The sequence below is a fragment of the Phycodurus eques genome, chromosome 8 (assembly GCF_024500275.1).
Source record: "Phycodurus eques isolate BA_2022a chromosome 8, UOR_Pequ_1.1, whole genome shotgun sequence".
NCBI lineage: Eukaryota > Metazoa > Chordata > Actinopteri > Syngnathiformes > Syngnathidae > Phycodurus > Phycodurus eques.
In genome coordinates, this window is record NC_084532.1 from 10,928,954 (window position 1) to 10,947,748 (window position 18,795).

Consider the following 18,795-nt stretch of genomic DNA (forward strand, 5'->3'; position numbering starts at 1 on the left):
TCAGTCACTAACTGGCACGGGACCTCCTGTGGACTCTGACGTGCTGAGCAGCGGATCCGTGCGCTCGTTTCGCTTGGCTTCGAGCCACCATGTTTTCATCTCACCTTTGCCCTGTTGAAGGTGAAAACGTGAGAGGTTCGGAGAGGACGGGAGGTCCGGCTTGACAAACAGTTGTCCTTCTGAATGTTAAATAATCAGGGCTGGCGGCAGCAGCAGCTGAGGCTGTGCCTGAGTTAAAAGACATCAATTTTCAATTGAGAAGCAGACCCCTCCCCCTCAAAGGTCAGTACTCACCACACCCTAACTCTTAGGTTACAAGCATAGGAAATGATTCAATGGGAAGGACACACCCAATGTTTATTATCCTTAGAGGGAAAGTTTGAATTACTTTTATTTTCTCTCCCCCACACCCCCAATATCATATACAATGGGTATACAAAGTCTACCCCTACCCCTGTTTATGTGAGATAGAACGGCCAGTGAGACCAAGATAAATTATTTCAAAAAGATTTCCACCATTAATGTGACCTAACACACAACTCAATATTTTTTTTTTAAAAGCATGTACTTATCCATTTATCTAATGACCTTTTTATTCATTTATTTATTCATTCATTCATCTTCCGTTCCGCTACTCCTCACTAGGGTCGCGGCAGTGCCGGAAGCCTATCCCAGCTATCATCGGGCAGGAGGCGGGGTACACCCTGACCTGGTTGCCAGGCAATCGCAGGGCACATATAAACAAACAACCATTCGCACTCACATTCACACCTATGGGCAATTTAGAGTTGTCAATGAACCTAGCATGCATGTTTTTGGGATGTGGGAGGAAACCGGAGTGCCCGGAGAAAACCCGTGCAGGCATGGGGAGAGCATGCAAACTCTACACACACTCTACACTGTGATTGAACCCCGGTCCTCAGAACTTTGAGGCAGACGCTCTAACCAGTTGTCCACCGTGTGGCCTTCTTTTTTTTTTTTTACTTAACCTTTTTTTTTAGCCAGGTAAGGCCATTGAGAACAGATTCTCATTAACACTGCTGACCTGGCTGCAGACAGCAGAGTAAAAAAAAGGCTAAATAAAAGCAAATACAAATAAAGACATTTACAACAAATTGTACAATGCGATGATGATGTACACTCACTGCACGCAAAACAAACACAAAACACAAACACACACATAATAATAACACTAATACTCATACTACTACTACTACTACTACTACTACTACTACTACTAATAATAATAATCACAATACAATATAAACAATAACAACCATAAAACAATCATAAATAGCCAGACAAAATTTTCCTCTCCAGTCAAAATACACCACATCAAAGTTAAGCTGTTCTAGTAGGCTTTTTTTCCTTTTTTTCTAGTTCTATTAAGCTTTTTTTCACTTGAGCAGAAGCCTGAAGGTTTTGTGCAAACACTGACTGCTGTTTGGAACTGTTCTTAATTCTCTCCCCAGTTTCAGCTAAATAAAAACAGCTACAAGGCATGATGCTGCCGTCATACTTCCGGCATGGTGAGCTTTTGGTGATGAGCTGTGGTGTGTTGGAGTCAAACAGAGCCTTTGGAATTCTGGCCAAAAAGTTCAACCACATTCGAAAAACAGGCATGCTAGGTTCATTTATTCAATTCTTTCATTGTTTTTTTTTTTTTTTTAAAGCTCTTCATAGTCTTAGTCCATCTGATTTATCAGATATGCTTTTATATTATGGGCCATCCAGAACTTTCGGCTCTTCAGATAGAGGTCATTTTTCAGTACCTAAAGTAAGAACAAACCCCATGGGGAAACATCCTTATATTATTACACTCCACACTATGGAACACCTTGCACGAAACTACGCAATGTTTAAATGCAAACTTAAAACTTATTTATCTAGCCTGGCTTTTGATTAAATCAATTCAGAATTTTAACATACGACTATTAATATTATATTTATATATATATATTTTCTTAACATTTTTACTTTGCTTTTAACTATTTTATTGATAGCTCATTAGCTCATTATTATTGTTGTTATTCCATGGATTTATTAACTTTATCCAACCTCTAGTGTTTCCTCACTGCAAATTGCTGACATTAAGAAAGTGTTTCTGTTTCCTTCTTTCATTACTCTTACTATGTCTTACTATTTCTATGTGTGAAATAAGGGTGGGTAAGGGGAATTTCTGTGTATACAGTACGTGCATCTGTTTTTTGGTGTTGGGTTTGTTTGCTTTCCTTCCTTTTAATGTGTAAATCACTTTGTGCTACATTTTAATGTATGAAAAGTGCTGCAGAAATAAAGCCTGATTGATTGACGACTCTAAATTGACCATAGGTGTAAATGTAAGTGTAAATGGTTGTTTGTCTATACTGTATGTGTCCTGCGATTGGCTGGCGATCAGTCCAGGATGTACGCCTCCTCTCACCCACAGTATTCTGGGATACACTTGATCTCACCCATAAAAATGACAAGCACTATTAAAAAAAAATTGGATGGATTGATGGATGGCTATACAATGGTTAATCTATTCTTGTATTTGTATGATAGTTCATCACATTTTGTTGGAATGTTTCCTACAAATGCTCTTTGTAAATTAATTCCAATCATCTTCTAGAAGACTTTGGTAGCTTCCTTTTTTAAATATCAATAGGACAAAATAATGGAGGCACCCCCACACTCCAAATAACTGGAAAAACAACAACAACTGGTTTTACAATAAAAAATTAGATGACAGGCTGATTCAACTTCTGTGAATTTCCAAATCATTATTGGTTCCTAACTAGACAGGATGATATCTTCATCAAGTATGACTTGACTCTTTGTTCTTTTAATGGAAAACAATTCAAAACTCTAGCACTAGAATTTCAAGCACCTATATTACCTTTACATTGAGTGTCCCTCTGCAGGTTAGAATGTATCCTCTCAACATGTGAAGCAGGTCAGCTGTGGCCCCACTCACTTGGATCTTCAATGCTTTGCAAACAGTACAAAAAGAAACATGCTTCTATTTGTGTAAAGCAGCGTGGGACAAAGGAGCAGAAAACATTCAGTGGCGAAGAGAAGATGCTTTATAACTGATAAATATAAGAAAATGTCAGCTGCGGTTGCACAAAATACTTGAAATTGCCACATGTGCGTCATGACGAGACCTACGCGAGGGGCCCTATTTATTTTCATCAACACGGTGACTCGTGGTTGTGCGCACGCGCAATGTGACATACTGGTTTGTGCACATGTATATGACGTCACGGACATGTTCCAACCACAGTTGAAGCCGCATTTGTTTTTGTAATGTGTACATAAATAGATTGGCTTTAACGACAAATCTGACTTGGGCATCATGCCCTGCAGTGTGAATGTAGCCTGAGTTTCTCCATGCACGAATTGATCAGCTAGGGTAGGCAAAGCCACCTTCAAGCAACGGCCGGGACTACATTGTCTGACACACTATTATGCAGCGGCATTATCATGCAGAAACACAACTGGATTGATTACCATTGGGATCATAGCAATTGATTGCTCGGTGAAGTTGTTGACACAGTGACGTTTGGTAACGTGTCCAAGCAACACGTACACACAGTGTCGTGTATAAAGTGCTGCGTCAATGAGTGAAAAAGCTTTTTTGTCTTTATGGGGGCTAGCTGTTTTTCCTCCCTATGGGTACTTGTTTTGCATGTAGAAGTCACTAGTTTGCCTGTTCAATCCCCTAGCTCAAGGGTGTCAAACTGATTTTTGTCACGGGCCACATTGCAGTTATGACTTCCCTCGGAGGGCCGCTATGACTGTGGACCCATATAAATGAAAGATTACCTCATATACTGTAATTACAGTATACGCAACACATTGATGAATAACCAATCATCATTTTGAAATCAGAAGCCCATAAAAACATGTTTTTCAACTATTACATTTATTTTCAAAGTGGGATTGGTAACAAAAAAATGCTTGCAAATTTCTCAATGGTATTACACCAGAACACAATTAGCGATTTCGATTTGCTTTCGCGGACCACATAAAATGATGTGGCGGGCCGGATCTGGCCCCTGGGCCACCAGTTTGACACCAGTGCCCTAGCTCCACTTCGGGTCATCATGTTAACAAAATCCATCCTCGCCATTGGCCCAGCAGTATTAGGATGCGGTGTTTGGTTGCTCCCTTGCATGAGACAGGGCCACCCTCTCAAACAGGATGATTTCAGCAAGATAAGAAATAGCGTGAATAAAGTACACTAAAAATCTTGATCATTGGAGTATTTTGACAGAAACATATAGATGTCATCAAAATGCCTGTGAACTGTTTGAAATCGTGAAAAAATGCATAACGTCTCCTTTAAAGTGCTTTCCTTATCCACCAATATTATGTCATATTATAAATTAAAATCAAAAGTGCATGCATGCCATATATATTTCTCTTTTTCATCCGTCATTACCTTCACTCGTTGATTCCATCCGTGACGCCGTGTTGACCGTGTCTCCAAATAAGCAGTAACGAGGCATTTTGGTCCCAACGACACCAGCAACGACAGGTCCTGAAGGGACAAACCGCCACACCACAAGCCAACAGTTGCCTCATGTTTTGTAAATGCGCCTCCAAGTTTACATTTAGGATGCACAAGTTATAAAGTGGAGGTAGTGGCGTGTAAACATTACCCGAGTGGATGCCTGCACGAATCTTCAGCTGTGTGTTGGGCTTGTGGGGGATCTTGAACGCGTGGCAAACATTGACCAGATCCAAGGCCATGCTGGCGATCTCCCCAGCGTGATTTATGCCATTTTCTTGTGGGACCCCTGAGACCACCATGTCTGTGTCAGCCAGCCATTGTCAAGGACAGGTAAAAGAAGGAAAAAGTAAAAGAAAAAAATATATATATTTTTTCAAACACTTACACTTTTTTGTACTTATGCATCACATGACAGAAACAGGTGAAGAGCAGTAGAACATTTGAGAGAGTCAAATGTCAGAGGATGTTGATTGTGTGGAATTCATTGCTCAGGCAAAATTGACCATACTACACCATGGCAACAGCTATGCTACTTCTATCATCGCAGTTAATGCATAATTGTTAAAACAGTCATTTATGTAGTGTGTATATTCATTGTTAATAATGATATCATTGTGGAATCACACTTTCCTGATCCTGAGGATTTACTGGTCTTGCTGTCTAAAATATACAGACATCTAGTGAAATGTTTTAATGAGCCAAGGCACTATTTTGCATAAGAAATATCTCACAGCATACCACTTTAAACAACAATATTTAATTCAATTGAATCACAAATTCGATCAATGAAATTTAGTCAGAAGCACATCCCTCGTCAAAGGCATGAATCAATTTCACCCAATGACAAGCCCATTATGCTTGAGAGGTACAATTCTACACTATTTAGTTTGCTTCTTTTGTGGTTTAAGTGCAAGTCCATGATGAATCACTTACAAGCGTCTCCAATGGTCTCTACTTTGTAGACGTCATAATTGTCAATGATGTCGTCAAAGGTGGTATAGAGCTGGTTGAGGAAGTCCACAACCTGATGGGGCGTGCTCGCCCCCGACAGCTGAGTGAAACCCACAATGTCACTGTCATGAAGAGGCAAATGGAGATTCAGTAAGCTGTCTTTAGTACACCAGTCAATTGAACAATTATGACAAACCTGAAGTAGACAGTAGCGTTGGAGAAGCTCTGAGCCTCTGTGGTTCTGCCTTGGCGAAGGTCATCGGCAACCGGCTTCGGTAACATGCCTGAAGAGAAAATAAATAATGTTGTAACTTGAAGAGTGTCAGACTGTCAGTGATTTGGGAAGATTGGAAGCAGGAAGTTGCTGCTGGCATACACTAATGGAGAGTAGTAAAATCAAGTGTGTCTGTCTACACCCATTGGATTTAGTGGACTGACATGGTCAGTATTCTGCACTAAGGCCTAAAGCAAAGCGAAGTGGGGAGTTTGTTTTTATGGCAGATCAACCATAACCATTTGATGGGGCTGTGATTAAAAAGAGTTGCTTACAGAGGAAGGACAATTATTCTGTATGAATAAACTAGTAACAGAATTGAGTGCCACAGTCTTTAACCTACGCCAACAAAGTTCTAAAGTCATCATTACGGTAAATCTTCTAGGCCATAAATATATAACAATCCAATTCAAAACAGTAAGTAGAATGGTAAATAAGCATGCCTTTTTGTGCTGCGTGATCACGTATCCTTACACCGTACACCGTTCGTAACCTCGAGAAGTCGCATGTCGGGACCGTCGTATTCCAAGGACCCCCTTGTTGTTTCCTTAGTCTGTACCTGTTCGATTTTGATTCTGACTCTTCCTGTCACTTCTCTACTGAATGCTGTGGCATGCGCTCAAGAGAGCTATTCACACCAGACATCCCAGGAATCTTGTTGAACTGCAACAGTTTTATCAAGAGGAATGGTCCAAAATTCATCCTGAGCGTTGTGCATGTCTGATCTGCAACTACAGGAAACATTTTCTCAACGTTATTGCTGCCAAACGACTGTCAACCAGTTATCAATGCCAGGGGTTAACTTACTTTTCCCTCCCTGTCCTGTGAATGTTTATGTTATTTTGAAAGAAAATACAAAAACACATTGTTTTGTGGTAGTAATTCAAGCAGACTGTTCATTTTTGTGATTTATACGAAGATCAGACTACATTTGATGACCAATGTATGTATAAATGTAAGAAGTTGTGTTCACATACTTTTTCCTCCCACTGTAAGTGCACTCCAATTATCATTTACCAATTGCAGGGCACATATAGACAAACAACTATTCCAACCCATGAACAATTTTGATTTAGAGTCTTCAATGAACCCCGTGATGCATGTTTTTGGGATTTGGAAAGAAGCCGGAGTGGAGTACGGAGAAAGCCTATGAGAAAAAGCGCAGGGAAAATATGCAAACTTCACGCAGGAAGGATTTAAACCACAAACCCCAGACGTGCTTACAACCAGTCCACCGTGTTGACCCTGAAAGATGTGCATCCATCCATCCATCCATCCATCCATCCATCCATCCATCCATTCATCCATCCATCCATTTTCTACCGCTTATCTGAGGTCGGGTCACGGGGGCAGGGACGCCCAGACTTCCCTCTCCCCAGCCACTTCCTCCACCTCTTCCAAGGGGATCCCGAGGCGTTCCCAGGCCAGCCAAGAGACGTAGTCTCTCCAGCGTGTGCTGGTTCGTCCCCGGGGTCTCCTCCCGGTGGGACGTGCACAGAACACCTCACCGGAGAGGCGTCTGGGAGGCATCCGAATCAGATGCCCCAGCCACCTCATCTGGCTCCTCTCGATGTGGAGGAGCAGCGGCTCTACTCTGAGATCCTCCTGGATGACCGAGCTTCTCACCCTATATCTAAGGAAGAGCCAGGACACCCTGCGGAGGAAACTCATTTCGGCCGCTTATATCCGGGATCTTGTTCTTTCGGTTGCGACCCACAGCTCGTGACCATAGGTGAGGGTAGGAACGTAGATCGACCGGTAAATTGAGAGCTTTGGCCTTTCGGTTGAGCTCCTTCTTCACCACAACGGACCGATACAAAGTCTGCATCACTGCAGACGCTGCACCGATCCACCTGTCGATCTCCTGTTCCATTCTTCCCTCACTTGTGAACAAGACCCCAAGATACTTTAACCCCTCCACTTGGGGCAGGATAGTACAGCCCGTATCACCGTATATAGAACAGCCCGTATCAGGCGGTTCGGTACCCCATACTCCCGAAGCACACCCCACAGGACTCCCAGAGGGACACGGTCGAACGCCTTCTCCAAGTCCACAAAACACATGAAGTCTGGTTGGACAAACTCCCACGCACCCTCGAGGACCCTGCCGAGGGGGTAGAGCTGGTCCACTGTTCCACAGCCAGGACGAAAACCACACTGCTCCTCCTGAATGTAAGATTTGACTTCCTGACGGACCCTCCTCTCCAGCACTCCTGAATAGACCTTACCAGGGAGGCAGAGGTGTGATCCCCCTGTAGTTGGAACACACCCTCCGGTCCCCCGTCTTAAAAAGGGGGACCACCACCCCAGTCTGCCAATCCACAGGCACTGTCCCCTGATGTCCACACGATATTGCAGAGGCGTGTCAACCAGGACAGCCCCACAACATCCAGAGCCTTTAGGGACTCCAAGCGACTCTCATCCACCCCCGGGGCCTTGCCACCATGGAGCTTTTTAACCACCTCGGTGACCTCAACCCCAGAGATAGGAGAGCCCGCCTCAGAGAACCCAGACTCTGCTTCCTCATGGGAAGGCGTGTCGGTGGAGTTGAGAAGGTCTTCTAAGTATTCTCGCCACCGACTCACAACGTCCCGAGTCAAGGTCAGCAGCACCCCATCCCCACTATACACAGTGTTGGTGGTGCACTGCTTTCCCCTCCTGTGACGCCGGATCGTGGACCAGAATTTCCTCTAAGCCGTCCGAAAGACTTTTTCCATGGCCTCACTGAACTCCTCCCATGCCCGACTTTTTGCTTCAGCGACCACCAAAGCTGCATTCCGTTTGGCCAGCCAGTACCCATCAGCTGCCTCAGGAGTCCCACGGGCCAAAAAGGGCCAATAGGACTCCTTCTTCATCTTGACGGCATCCCTCACCGTTGGTGTCCACCAACGGGTTCGGGGATTGCCGCCACGACAGGCGGCAATCCCCTACCTTATGGCCACAGCTCCGGTCGGCCGCCTCGGCAATAAAGGCGCGGAACATGGTCCACTCGGACACAATGTCCCCCGCCTTCCCCGAGAAATGGGTGAAGTTCTGCCGGAGGTGGCAGTTGAAACTCCTTCTGACAGGGGATTCTGCCAGATGTTCCCAGCAGACCCTCACTCTACGTTTGGGCCTGCCAGGTCAGACCGGCATCTTCCCCCACCACCGGAGCCAACTCACCACCAGGTGGTGATCACTTGACAGCTCCGCCCCTCTCTACATCCGAGTGTCCAAGACATGCGGCCGCAAGTCCGATGACACGACCACAAAGTCGATCATCGAACTGCGACCTAGGGTGTCCTGGTGCCAAGTGCACGTGTGGACAGCCTTTTGCTTGAACATGGTGTTCGTTATGGACAATGTGTGATGAGCACAGAAGTCCAATAACAGAACACCGCTCTGGTTCTGATCAGGGGGGCTGTTCCTCACAATCACGCCAAGGTCCCTGCCTTCGGCCACCGCCCAGCTCACACTGCACGCGACCCCTATGGCCCATCCCACAGGTAGTGAGCCCATGGGAAGGGGGACCCACGCTACCCTTTCGGGCTGTGCCCGGCCGGGCCCCTTGGATGCAGGCCCGGCCACAAAGCGCTTACCTTCGAGCCCCACCTCCAGGCCTGGCTCCAGAGGGGGGCTCCGGTGCCCCGTGTCCTGGCAAGGTAAAACATCTTCCTGAATTGTTTTTCATCATAGGGGTTTTTGGAGTTGTGCTTTGTCTGGTCCCTCACCTAGGACCTGTTTGCCATGGGTGACCCTGCCAGGGGCATAAAGCCCCAGACAACTTAGCTCCGAGGATCATTGGGACACACAAACCCCTCCACCACGATAAGGTGACAGCTCAAGGAGGGGAAGATGTTTTAAATGTATTTGATTACAGTACTCCTTGCCTTCCTAATGAGTTTTCCTGATTAAACCCATGCAGCACTTACTGTATAACAAGCGATCAGGTCTTCTGTTTCTCTTGTAGAAGGTCCTGTGTTCTCTCAGCAACTATGGCTTCCAGATGTTTGCTATACTTCTCCATCTGACAATTCATGAAAATTGATGTCAGCTGGATCAAACATGAAAATCTTGCCTTTTTTAACAATCTAATATTGAGCAGTCTACCTTTTGTGCGGTGGTACAATGTCTTTATAGAAACATTAAATTACCAGGTTCATCATCATGTCCACGGGGCTGACTTTATGTGGGTTCATCTTGTCCAGCATCTTCTTGACCTGCTCAAATGTGGGCCTCGTGGTGAGGTTGTGAGACCAACACTTCTTGATAAGCTGCAAAGTTAAGCATACGTAAATAGGTGCCTGTTGTTACAGGACGCAGCATTAGGTACACTTGCACAGACTGCATATATTTGGTGATACTTTCACAAAAACAACAGCAAAGAAATGAGGATATTGTTTTGATAAATGACAGTGATAACACACCTCACAGTAGTCTTCTTGACTGGGGCAGTCCACGTCGCTTTTTTCTGCTTTGAGCTCGGGAAGAGGAGGGCGCCATATGATGTCCATCCTCACTCCCTCCGCCTGGTCCTGTTACCACCAAGAAAACTTGAAAGCAAAGCCACAGGTCACCATCCAGAGGGAACAAGAAGAAGGCACCATACTCACTGAGATGAGGTCAGAGCGAGTGGCTATCTCAACCAGGATCATGGCGTAGCTGAGAGGCACAACAGAAAAGGGAAATACAGATGAACTGCAATGTTTCTCATACAAAATACTGGAAATTGTCTGTCAAATGTTTCTATCATAAAACCTTCACGGGAAACGCTGAAGTCATAGTTTAACATTCCTAAATGTCATAAAAGTGGGAGAATAAATTAACCACTGTTTATAGTAAGACTGTTTATAGTAAGACATAAGAAATAAAAAAAAATATTCCTTAAAACATTTTCAGACAACACTTTTGATTTACCCCTCCTTGAGCTGTCACCGTATTGTGGTGGAGGGGTTTGTGTCCCAATGATCCTAGGGGCTAAGTTGTCTGGGGCTTTATGCCCCTGGCAGGATCACCCATGGCAAACAGGTCCTAGGTGAGGGACACCTTCCCACGAGGAAGCAGAGTCTGGGAGGAAGCAGGCGGGCTCTCCTATCTCAGGGGTTGAGGTCACCGAGGTGGTTAAAAGCTCCTTGGTGGCAAGGCACCGGCAGTGGATGAGATTCGCCCAGAGTCCCTAAAGGCTCTGGATGTTGTGGGGCTGTCCTGGTTGACACACCTCTACAACATCGCGTGGACATCAGGGACAGTGCCTCTGGATTGGCAGACTGGGGTGGTGGTCCCCCTTTTTAAGAAAGGGGACCGGAGGGTGTGTTCCAACTACGGGGGGATCACACTCCTCAACCTCCCTGGTAAGGTCTATTCGGGGGTGCTGGAGAGGAGGATCCGTCTGGAAGTCGAATCTCAGATTCAGGAGGAGCAGTGTGGTTTTGGAATAGCGGACCAGCTCTCACCCTCGGCAGAGTCCTCGAGGGTGCATGGGAGTTCGCCCAACCAGTCTAGATGTGTTTTGTGGACTTGGAGAAGTCATTCAAACCCAGTGATATGGGCTGTTCGGTCCCTGTACGACCAATGTCGGAGTTTGGTCCGCATTGCCGGCAGTAAGTCGGACTCGTTTCCGGTGAGGGTTGGACTCCGCCAAGGCTGCCCTTTGTCACCGATTCTGTTCATAACTTTTATGGACAGAATTTCTAGGCACAGCCGAGGTGTACAGGGGGTCCGGTTTGGTGGCCTCAGAATTGCATCTCTGCTTTTTGCAGATGATGTGGTTCTGTTCGTTTCATCAAGCCGTGATCTTCAATTCTCACTGGAGCGATTCGCAGGCGAGTGTGAAGCGGCTGGGATGAGAATCAGCACCTCCAAATCTGAGACCATGGTCCTCAGTCGGAAAAGGGTGGCGCTGCTCCTTCACATTGAGAGGAGCTAGATGAGGTGGCTGAGGCATCTGATTCAGATGCCTCCCGGACGCCTCCCTGGTGAGGTTTTCCGGGCACGTCCCACCGGAAGGAGACCCTGGGGACGACCCAGGACACGCTGGAGAGACTAGGTCTCTCGGATGGCCTGGGAACGCCTCGGGATCTCACCGGAAGGGCTGGATGAAATGGCTGGGGAGAGGGAAGTCTGGGCGTCCCTGCTAAAGCTACTGCCCCTGCGACCCGACCTCAGCTAGGCGGTAGAAAATGGATGCATGGATGGACATTTGATTTAAGATGTTCCACTGTCAACCAAAATGAATCCCCTACTTGGAGTATGCGGGAAAATGTAATAAACTCAAACTAGGTATGCTTTTAAACTCAAGCAGTAACCTGTAGACGTCTGCTCCTGGTGTCATAGTCGAGCTACTTCCCAGGAGGACCTCTGGTGCACAGTAGACACGGTTTACATCGCCACAAGTGAACCCATTACTGACTGCATCAAAATCCTCCTTTCTGTAGAGTGTAAGCCCGTAATCTAGACATGAAAAATATATAGATATATATACAATTGATTATCATATTGCACTCAATATTTTGTTTGGTGTTGTTTTTACCTGAGATCTTGCAAACCCAACGATCATCAATAACACAGTTCCTGGAGTGAAGTCTACCATGAAAGATCTTGTGTTGGTGCAGATAGGACATCCCACGGGCAACGTCAGTGGCAAAGGACAGTCTGTGGAGGATCACATTACATTTGTAGTGTCAAGAGTTATAGTAAGAATCTACAGATAATTTTCAGTTGATTGACACTGTTCCATAGGATTCATTTACCAATGTAGTTTCTGTTGGGGTTGTAGTTTGCAGTTTGTACTAAGTTTATATTTCAGTGACACATCGCTAAAATATTAGAACCAGCTCTCGGTATGATGCAGTCAAGTTCTACATCGCTGAAAATAATAACCACATGCTTAAACTTAGTATTGTTTTTACATTATCTTTGTAAAGGAAGATTTTCATCATAAAACTCTTTTATTGGATCTCATTCAATTGTGTTGCTGTGCCACATGTCACCCACAACATTTAAAACGGTTAGTTTCAAGTTTTGTTGTAATACACGTAATATGTGATTTACCTAAAGCCCCAGTTGATTGGGATCTCATCATTGAGTAAGACATCAGACAGGCTTCCTTTGGGGCAGTGTTCTGTGATGATGCCCACATACAGCACCTCAATGGAACCCCCAATGAACTTGCAAAGATTTGGATGGTCCAGTTCTCTACAAGAGAAATGACCATTGAGCTTGTGAATGAACCGTGGAGCAAATTATTTATGCTGGTAAAATGTTTAAATCCCAGTTTGAATGTGTCACGTGTTTGCGCTCACCTGACCTCTTTCACCTCCTTCCTGATACTTTTAGAGAGAGCAAAGTGCTTCTTCTGGATGTGTTTGACTGCAACTGTTCTGCCATCACTAAAAGGAGAATGTTGGAACAAAACTCAGATTACTTGTCAAGTATGAGCACAGGTTTCATAGAATAAGAAGAATATTTTCTATGCCGCTTATCCTCATTAGAGTTGCGCATAAGCCACACAAGCACAGAGAGAACATGTGAACTCCATACAGCATAGATGTCAAACTCAAGGCCCGGGGGCTAGATGCGGCGCGCCACATCCTTTTAAGTGGCCCGCAAAAGCAAATCATGCTCGTCAACTTCTGTGATTTTTGCTAAAATCTGTACTCAAATTCCAAATTGTCATTATAATAAACAATAATGTTGAGCTATTGCATTTTTTTGTTACCAAACCCTTCTTCTACATTAATTTCAAAATACAATCTATTACCCTTGTCTTCTGATTTCAAAACTAGTTATTCCTCAGTTTGTTGTGTAATGGTAATAATATGTTTTGGTGATTAAACATTAATATGGTTTCACTGTTCTAACGGCCCTCTGAGGGAAATCATAACTACAATGCGGCCCGAGACAAAAAAGACTTTGACACCCCTGCTATACAGGAAGGCTAATGCTGATACCTGAACCTACTGTGAGGCAGACGTGTTAACCGCCTGGCCTCCGAATGAAAATGGTGGTGAGCTGTCTTGCACCATGTGAAGTAGCTTGCTAAATAACTGGTCTAGTAAAAAAAAAATTATAATAATAAAAATACGGCAAATTTCATTTCTCTTTTTTGTTGTTTGAATCACATTAGATGGGTTAGCCGTGCCATCGAATTGGAAATCTTATGTGTAACACAAGCTATGAAATGTGTTAGGTAAATTGGGTTTGTTGTTTGATCTGTTTTATTTTAATGACACTCAATTATAGTGCACTGGGAGTTAATTTACCGTAGTCACTGATGGTGTCATCGTACGATTACCTGACTTCGGTACTCTAGCTCTCCATGATCCTCAACAGGATAGGCGGTATAGAAAATAGATGAATGGATGAGAGTTAACTTGGAGAACAATGTCTTTTGCAATTGTACGTGGCTAATAAAGTCCAATCATTAGCATCTATTTCCTTGTTTTTATCAGCTTGGATGATGCTGATTGCATAAAGTATCACTTGCCATAATGTGGTCAAACAAAGAAACAAAAAAATACAGCTGCACTTGCTACCACCGGTTCAACCTTGGTGGAGGTGTCATCGTCGTTGTCTTACTAGATGCCAGGCTGGATGAAGCCCTGCTTGAAGAAGGTGTTGACGCCGGTGCACATGGTTATGTCAGTCAATTGACTGACATTTGAAGTGCTTTTCCCATGCTGGGGGCTGTTTGTACTGCCAAAGTCTGTACCGCACACCCTGCCTGTAGCACCATATAGTCAGATATTAGTTGTATGTAAGCGTACACACTAGGGGTTGAACCGATTAGTTGAGTAGTCTACTTGGACTTTACTTCAGCACCGATATTTAAAGCATGAAGTCAACTAATCACTTATCACGTTTTTGGCATTTTGTCTTCCAATCGGGCAATTTACATTTGCCGGACTGCAACACTCTGTAAAGTAGCCAAATATCAGACCAACAAGGCGACACAGTCTTCATACATATGCGCGCGTCCCAGAGTATGAAAATAAGTTGGTGGTGGATCAAAATAGCGGTTAGCCGCACTAGCTTGGCAATACTGATTGCTGCTAATCTGAAAACATTGATTTTTTTGTTTGAATGCCTGTGGGTCGGAATATGTCTTTATGTGGCGCAATAAAGATTGGGGAGCGAACTATCCAGCCCAACTGAACTACTGTGAAGAAAATATCAATGATGTCATCAACTAATCGCTTCGACTCATCTTTCATCACATTCTAGTCCACAACAAAATATATTTTTAACCCCTAGTATACACATGCACACACACACACATACAAACGTACACACACACACACACAAAAACATTAATTTCATACACTTCATCTTGAGGCATTTTTACCGAATATTATACTCTTATAGTCAATGATCCAGCTTTCATCCCAAAACATCTTCTGTTTCTGGTACTGAAGCCACTGCAGGGAAGGGAATGAAGACAAATATTTAGGCCTTGCAAATCAGTGCGTAACCATTTGTGAGGGTCTTTGAGAGAGTCTCACGCACAAACACACTTACCACCATGGTCAAGATGAATCCGGCGCTGAAAAGTGCGACCGGGAGGCCAATGGACACCTTGATGGCCATGGACATGGGGCAGATGCCGCAGTCTGCAGGACAGTTGAGACAGTTCTCCTCCACCTCACAGACGTCATCGCCACACACTGGAAGATTGGTAATTGAATATTTCCGAGATATAGACATAAATGAACAAGCTGCTGTACTATTAAAACGTTCATTATTAATTGCAAGGCAATTGGTTCATTGCCTTTCTGCTAGTTTATCATGTCTATAGTATTGCTGAGCGATGAAAGCACATCCTTTTGTGCAAATATGCTTCTATCTAATCATGACTGCCATGCAGAAGTATTAGCAAGCACATAGCACAATGCAGACTGACCTTGAGCACTGACAACAAGCACTTTAGATTCCAGTGCTGCGTGCATTTGTCCTATTTTGATATGAGCAATGACTGAAGTGACACCCACATGGATCAGCACCACCTGCATCAATGTCACAATTTTATTTATTTTAGTATACACAATATTGGAGTGTTACACCAAAACTAGAAATGCACGGTCATGGATGTCTACAATGTATCCTACTGTAAGTAAAGTACGTTATTTGGAAAACTCAATAATAACCAAGCTGTCATTCAACTTGGGCTAAAAGTAATTTTACATAACATCATAGTTTTCTTTCTTTTCTTTTTTTTTACTCATTACAATAATATAACATTGAAATGGGTAAGTTCTCTTGATAACCTGTAATTCCAAGTATATTGTATTGCTGTATTTAATTGAATTTTATTTTACAACCTGCTGTCATCTGATACCATGACTGAAGAACGTGAATGTGTACCTTTAGGCCTTTTCTGGGTACAGGTATGTTAAAAACTACCTTTAAAATAATTGCTTCTTATTCTTCAATATGGCCATATTTATAGAATGTATCTATTTAAGGGTCCATCCATCAATTATTCCTCCCACATTCATTTTTATAGAATGTGGGAGGAAGCCGGAGTACCCATGTGAAACGCCACATAGGAGGGCTGCAGCTGAGACTCAAAGCCAGAACCTCTTGACTGTGAGGCAGACGTGTTAACCACTAGGCTACTGTGCTGCCAGATTATGGGGCCCATCATCTTCAAATTCAAAGATTGTTCAAGCTCTATCCCCCAAAACAGGCGACGTATGATCACCTTTGACGTCCAGTATTTCTGGCTCATCTTGCCTGCTTTGGACACCGTATGAGTCACTATTTTGCCATCATCGGGAATCCATGGGCCACAGATGCCGCCTTGTTTCTGTAAAGCAACAGCTCTCACTTCAATCAAATGTATTGAATGTTTTCAAATGAATTTTATGGTAAATGTTTTGTAACTCTGCTGCCCTTGACGGACTATTGTGACAGCTCTGAAATTCCCAACTTGGTACTGTATGAAACTGCATTTGGCGAGACATCAGTGGTGTTGTGCGAAACAGACCATGAGGCCCAAAGGACACGAGTGGATGTTGGCGTGGTGCACGCAACAATTGATTTCATTGGCATTGTTCCAGTTGGAAGGACAGTCGTGCTCGTGACAGAACCTCTTCGCCTCCGCAGCGTCACTAGATGTAAAAAGGAGAATGGTTATTAATAGCATGAATAGCTTCCCTTAACCAGTTGATCTTCCTGGTCAGAACAAGAGTGCATTGCCATTTGTTGCTAGGCAGAATTCATAGGACTCAACGTCCCCCACGCGTCAATGAGAAAAACTGACTATGTGTCATGCTATTGCCTGTTTGAATAACACATAAGATTTGTCCAAAAACCACATCATAAAGAATTCATTTATACAATATATTTAGAAATGGCATCACTACTTTGTATTACCTATATATATATATCCATCCATCCAATTTCTGAGCCGCTTCTCCTCACTAGGGTCGCGGGCGTGCTGGAGCCTATCCCAGCTGTCATCGGGCAGGAGGCGGGGTACACCCTGAACTGGTTGCCAGCCAATCGCAGGGCACATACAAACAAACAACCATTTGCACTCACAGTCATGCCTGCGGGCAATTTAGAGTCTCCAATTAATGCATGTTTTTGGGATGTGGGAGGAAACCGGAGTGCCCGGAGAAAACCCACGCAGGCACGGGGAGAACATGCAAACTCCACACAGGCGGGGTCGGGGATTGAACCCCGCACCTCAGAACTGTGAGGCTGACGCTCTAACCAGTCGTCCACTGTGCCGCCTATATATATATATATATATATATATATATTTATATATATATATATATATATATATATATATATATATATATATTTATATATATAATTTATATATAAATTCATGTATAACCATGGAGACTTATGCCATCTACCCCTTTCACTTTATTGCAGTAAACCGCAGAATATTGAATATAAATTAAAATGGAAAAAGTACATAGACATACATAGACAAGTATAGGAACACTTTTTCTTTCGCTTTTTTGCAACATTTATATGCAGTGTTTAGTTGTTGTTTTACATATTACAGTGGTTAAAAAGTTAATATGAAAAAGTGTGACCTGTGTCAACCACCTTCATATTACACGTACAGTCAGTCCATCCATCCATCCATCCATCCATCTTCCGTACCGCTTATCCTCACAAGGGTCGTGGGCATGCTGGAGCCTATCCCAGCTGAGTCTGGCCTGAACTGGTCGACAGCCAATCGCAGGACACATATAAACAAACAACCATTCACACTCACTCACACCTACTGACAGTTTTGAGTCTCCAATTAACTCATTTAATGCCACACGTTTTTTCAGAAATTGGGAGAGCCAAGCGCCTTCCATTTTTGACAATTTTGATTGATTTTTGTTCTATAGCTATAGAAACATGGAACCTACCAAAGAAAGATTTAACCCTCTTCTTTCATCAGGGAAAAAAAATAAATTTCTACCTTTTACCGTTCTTTAGTAAACAGCAGTTAAATATGGGTAAAAAAAAACAAACAGAGAAAAAGCTTTTTGTGAAACGATGCATTTCAAGCAAAACTTTCCCTTTGATGTTGTTAAAAACATTTTTTTTAATGATAGCTCAAATTTCTAAAGAATGCCTTCCTACAATATAACAACATAAACAACAAAAAAGGGTATTTTGATTCCAAAATAACAGTTTATTTACAAGTATAGCACATGCATTTTCAAATTGCTGAGGCATGAACTTTTAAATATGTACAGCTGTGTGTGTATATTCGTGCGTGTGTGTGTATGCGAGTGTGAATGTGTGTGTGTGTGGGTGTGTGCGTGTGGGACTTTTGTGGGTTCTCAGTCAGCAGACGACCAGGCATGAACAGCCCCACCACTGCTTGATGCACCTCCTGAGAATGATAAAAAAATAAAAGCATAAACTAAACAATATTACTGATGCATTGTGACATGGAGAAAAATGCTTTTTTCACCTTTTTTGCCAACAGGTGTGGGAGTGCATCTGCTGCTGGTTGCACCAACTGCAATTTATAGAAATGACCACAAAACATTTATGTCGTTGCTACAGTGCGATGAGGAAAGGTAAAAAAAAAATTCGACATTACACACATCACATTGTTTGAAAACTGTAA

At 43.5% G+C, this 18,795-nt stretch overlaps 1 protein-coding gene across 1 annotated transcript in view; it reads right to left on the reverse strand.

The window, feature by feature from the left end:
- The window catches only part of LOC133406514 (atrial natriuretic peptide receptor 2-like), a 25,031-nt gene continuing 6,236 nt past the window's right edge, over positions 1–18,795 (reverse strand). The window contains 21 exon segments of the mRNA XM_061684175.1: positions 1–111; positions 2,879–2,970; positions 4,427–4,525; positions 4,647–4,799; positions 5,432–5,571; positions 5,646–5,733; positions 9,635–9,650; positions 9,652–9,729; positions 9,857–9,976; positions 10,130–10,231; positions 10,316–10,364; positions 12,008–12,059; positions 12,232–12,353; positions 12,753–12,896; positions 13,004–13,090; positions 14,280–14,424; positions 15,046–15,118; positions 15,219–15,364; positions 15,601–15,703; positions 16,402–16,506; positions 16,687–16,810. Coding sequence (XP_061540159.1) covers positions 1–111; positions 2,879–2,970; positions 4,427–4,525; positions 4,647–4,799; positions 5,432–5,571; positions 5,646–5,733; positions 9,635–9,650; positions 9,652–9,729; positions 9,857–9,976; positions 10,130–10,231; positions 10,316–10,364; positions 12,008–12,059; positions 12,232–12,353; positions 12,753–12,896; positions 13,004–13,090; positions 14,280–14,424; positions 15,046–15,118; positions 15,219–15,364; positions 15,601–15,703; positions 16,402–16,506; positions 16,687–16,810 — 2,149 coding nt within the window.